Source organism: Mandrillus leucophaeus, unplaced genomic scaffold (genome assembly GCF_000951045.1).
Source record: "Mandrillus leucophaeus isolate KB7577 unplaced genomic scaffold, Mleu.le_1.0 Scaffold208, whole genome shotgun sequence".
Lineage (NCBI taxonomy): Eukaryota > Metazoa > Chordata > Mammalia > Primates > Cercopithecidae > Mandrillus > Mandrillus leucophaeus.
The window spans coordinates 3459578-3464009 of record NW_012102121.1 but is presented as its reverse complement, the minus strand read 5'-3'; the positions used below and the strand labels follow the sequence as shown (position 1 = coordinate 3464009).

The window sequence follows — 4432 nt, the reverse complement described above, 5'->3', positions numbered from 1 at the left end:
ATGCATTGCTTAACAACAGGGATATGTTCTGCGAAATGAGTCACCAGGCAATTCTGTCATTGTGCAAATGTCATAGAGTGTATTTTCACAAACCTAGATGGTGTAGCCTATTACCCACCTAGGCTATATGGTATAGCCTGGTGCTCCTAAGCTCCAATGCTTACAGCGTGTTACTGTACTGAATACCGTAGGCAGTTGTAAGACAATGGTATTTGTGTATCTAATGTAGAGAAAGGGTCTCTCCCTCTATCGTCCAGGCTGGAGTGCAGTGGCACAATTGTAGCTCCTTGCAGCCTCCAACTCCTGGGATCAAGTGATCCTCCCACCTCAGTCTCCAAAGTAGCTAGGACTACAGGCTTGTGTCACCAGGCTTGTCTACTGTTTTTGTTTGTTTTTTTGGTAAAGAGGGAGAGTCTCACTATATTGCCCAGACTGGTTTTGAACTCCTAGCCTCAAGCAGTCCTCCTGCTGCCTTGGCCTCCAAAGTGCTGGTATTACAGGAATGAGTCACTGCACCTGGTCAACCACAGCAATTTAAAAGTCAGATCTGGGCTGGGCGCAGTGGCTCATGCCTGTAATTCCAGCACTTTGGGAGACCGAGGTGGGCAGGTTGCCTGAGGCCAGGAATTGAGACCAGCCTGGCAACACAGGGAGACCTCATCTCAAAATAAATGAACAAGATTAGCTGGGTGTGGTGGCACATGCCTGTAGTCCTAGCTGCTCAAGAGGCTGAGATGGGAGGATCCCTTGCGCCCGGGAGGTTGTCAAGGTTGCAGCGAGCTGAGATTGTGTTACTGTATTCCAACCTGGGAGACAAAGTAAGACCCTGTCTCAAAAAATAAAATAAAACTTAGATCTACAAAATATTTTTCAGGGAGGATAATTTTATCACTGATTTTTTTTTCAGAATTTCTGGAACATGGTGATAAGAAGAGGACTGATTTTTATTTTTAAAATTATCTACAGACAATGCACCCCTTTATTGCCTGCAACTCAAGGGGCAGGACTTCTGCCAGCCCCATTGTTGGCATGCCACTGCACTGATTTTAAACATTTAAAAAATGTTGTATGGGCTAGATAAAACACATCTCTGACTTCTGGTCTCAGGTTTATATTTGCAACTTCAAATCCCTCTTCGTACATCAACAGCCTTGCACGTAATGGAGTTATCTCTAGGTATGGCAGGTACTACACCCCCTGAAGTGAACATGTGCAAAGACAGGGCTCAGCTTCCCAGGACAGTCATACGGCAAAGAGTTTTAAAATGCAATTAATTAGGCCGGGCGCGGTGGCTCAAGCCTGTAATCCCAGCACTTTGGGAGGCCGAGACGGGCGGATCACGAGGTCAGGAGATCGAGACCATCCTGGCTAACACGGTGAAACCCCGTCTCTACCAAAAAAATACAAAAAACTAGCCGGGCGAGGTGGCGGGCGCCTGTAGTCCCAGCTACTCGGGAGGCTGAGGCAGGAGAATGGCGTAGACCCAGGAGGCGGAGCTTGCAGTGAGCTGAGATCCGGCCACTGCACTCCAGCCTGGGCGACAGAGCAAGACTCCGTCTCAAAAAAAAAAAAAAAGCAATTAATTATTGAGAGTGACAGTCCTTTCGGACAGTTTGGATGAAGTGGGTTGAAAGGGGAGGTTTGGGGGTGTCCCCCAAGTTATAATGCCCCCAATGAAACAATAACAAGCATCATCTATACATATATCCTCTCAGATCAGCCTTAGGGTATGATGGGATCAGAGGTACCAGGAGGCTCCCCCGACCCTTCCACTTTATATCATATTCATTGAGGAATACATCCTTCTTCCGGGACCAGAGTCAGGGAGGAAGGTGGGCATCCTGGAGCAGAAGGGGCATTCCTGTTCTTGTTAGTCCTGCTTCACACCACTTCTGCCAACCCACGCCCCGCCCCTGGAGTCCTCAGGGACTCAACTGCCCGTGGCACATTACTCACAGGCCTGCTTCTCTTCTCAAGGGGGGCACAGGGCCCCGGGCAGCGAGGGTGGGGGAAGCTCAGAAGCTGCAGGAGTGGCGCAGGTGCAGGCACAGGGCGGGGTCTTTGTTCTTTTTCTCATCCCTCCCCTCCCCCTTCCTCCCCGGAAACCAGAGACTTTGCCACCACCAGCATTGGGGATGCTGAGCTGTGGGGTACAGGCCTGAGGAGGGGTGGGAGTAAGAAGGGCTGTGGAAGCTGTCAGGCCATGAACCAGGCTGACCCTCGGCTCAGAGCAGTGTGCTTGTGGACTCTCACATCAGCAGCCATGAGCAGAGGTGACAACTGCACGGATCTACTCACACTGGGTGAGCTGGGCGTGGCAGGGGCTGGTGGGGGAGGGGTCATGTGGCCCCAGGTCCCACCTGCTGGGCCCTGGGGGTTGGGCGGGGCAGTTATACCCCCCTTCCTTTCACATCCACAGGAATCCCCTCCATAACCCAGGCCTGGGGACTGTGGGTCCTCTTCGGAGCTGTGACGCTGCTGTTTCTCATCTCGCTGGCTGCACACTTGTCCCAGTGGATCAGGGGCCGGAGCAGGAGCCATCCGGGGCAGGGACGGTGGGTAACAGACAACAGGGATGGGTTGACTGAGAGTTCTTTCTTACCGAGAAGTCCCCACTCATCCCCTGAACTCTGTGTTGCAGCTCTGGAGGGTCTGTGGAAGAGGTTCCGCTGTATGGGAACCTGCATTATCTACAGACAGGTAGGGAGCTGGCAGAGAGGAGGGGCACAGAGGCCAGGTCCTGGGTGGCTGGAATGGGGGTGTGCAGGAGCAGGGACAAGTTGCTGACCAGATTCCTGTTCCCTGTCCCAGGACGGCTGTCTCAAGACCCAGGACCAGACCAGCAGGATCCAACTCCTGGAGGCCCTGCCAGGGTGAGTCAGCTGTGGCTGGAGAAAAGGGGGAGGGAAGGAAGTGGGGGGCTTTTCGGGCTTTTCCAAGGGTCCAGTGAACTTCTAACAGCCTTGCATCTCCAGGCTGCAGAGGAGGTGATGTGCTATACCAGCCTACAGCTGCGGCCTCCTCAGGGTCGGATCCCAGGCCCTGGGACCCCCATCAAGTACTCGGAGGTGGTGCTGGACTCTGAGCCAAAGTCCCAGGCCTTGGGCCCCGAGCCGGAGCTCTATGCCTCAGTATGTGCCCAGACCCGCAGGGCCCGAGCCTCCTTCCCCGATCAGGCCTATGCCAACAGCCAGCCTGCAGCCAGCTGAGATGGAGGGCCTGGCACAGCGGGGCATGCACTGCCCCAGCCCCCTGTAGCAGGGGCATGACTGTTTCCCAACCAGCACCCAAAGACGGGCGCCATTGCCAAGTCACAGGATGTGATCTACCCTGGACTTCCTATCTGAGCTTCGAGGGAGACATCTCGGCAAAGCTTTTGTGATGGAGGAGGCAAAGACAGTAGCCCCCCCCTCATTTCTTTTTTCTATCTGTTCCTCTTAGCCCCCAAACTCCCAGGTTCTCACTTCCTTCTTCTGGAGTTTAACCAGATCCTCCCCACCCCCGCTCCCTCATAGTCTACCCCCACGCCTCAGTGTCTCCTCAGGCACAGGAAGTGGGCGGTGGGGGAGGAGTAAGGGCCTGACAGTGGGTGGGTGGGTATATTCCTCGGGAGCTCACAGACTGGAGCAGACCTGGAACTTAGAGACGGGAGGGACCCGAGCCTGGCTTTTGACCCAAGAACCCTGGCAGGAGAATACAGTCTCCATCCTGCTATCTCTGCCCTGTCCCCAAGTTTTCAAATAAAACTTTCCAAAAAGTGTTTAGATTTTAACCTAGAAGGCTGAAGACTTGCAAAGGGCCCCGCAGATGGGGGTGTGAGTTTGCTGTCTGCACGGAGCTCTTTCTGGGGGTGCCTAGCTGGGGATGAGGGGCCAAGAGGGGCTGCAGCATCAACAGGGCAGAGGTGGGCGCCGGGGTGGAAGGCCGGAGCTCAGCTCCTCAGCTGCTCTTGCTGCTGCTAGAACATCCCCGGATCTGCACTCAGAGCCACTGCATTCCCCCTGGGGGCTGCAAGCTCACAGTCCTGAGCTACTCTCCCCTTGACCTCTATAACTGCCACCACCTCCACAACCTGCCAGCCTGATTCCTTCATCAAGTCCCCCAACCTGACCTTCCCCGTCTGCTATGAGTCCCACCTATACCCCTGTTTTGACGTCAGTAGCCTTATCTGCACTTAGTCATCGTATACCCCCAGAGGCCCTCTCCTTACCCCATCACTGTGGCAGCGGTCCATCTCCACTCACTCTCTCCCACCCTGGTCTCCCAAAGTGCTGGGATTACAGGCACGAGCCACCGTGCCCGGCCTTCACTCTCTCAGTTGTCACCTGCAGTCTTGGCAACAGTTTTGCTTGTCACCACTTTCATTTTAATCCCCATCTAATTTGTCCTGCTTGTCCACCCATTACCTCCTGATTCTTAACCCCAGCCTCCT

General features: G+C 54.2%; 1 protein-coding gene across 1 annotated transcript; it reads left to right on the top strand.

The window, feature by feature from the left end:
- The first annotated feature begins 2108 nt into the window (after positions 1-2108).
- SIT1 (signaling threshold regulating transmembrane adaptor 1) lies at positions 2109-3760 on the top strand. The gene is made up of 5 exons (XM_011980121.1): positions 2109-2303; positions 2420-2555; positions 2642-2700; positions 2812-2873; positions 2976-3760. The coding sequence occupies exons 1-5, from the start codon at positions 2204-2206 to the stop codon at positions 3207-3209; spliced, it is 591 nt and encodes a 196-aa protein (XP_011835511.1). The 5' UTR covers positions 2109-2203; the 3' UTR covers positions 3210-3760.
- The last annotated feature ends 672 nt before the right edge of the window (positions 3761-4432 follow it).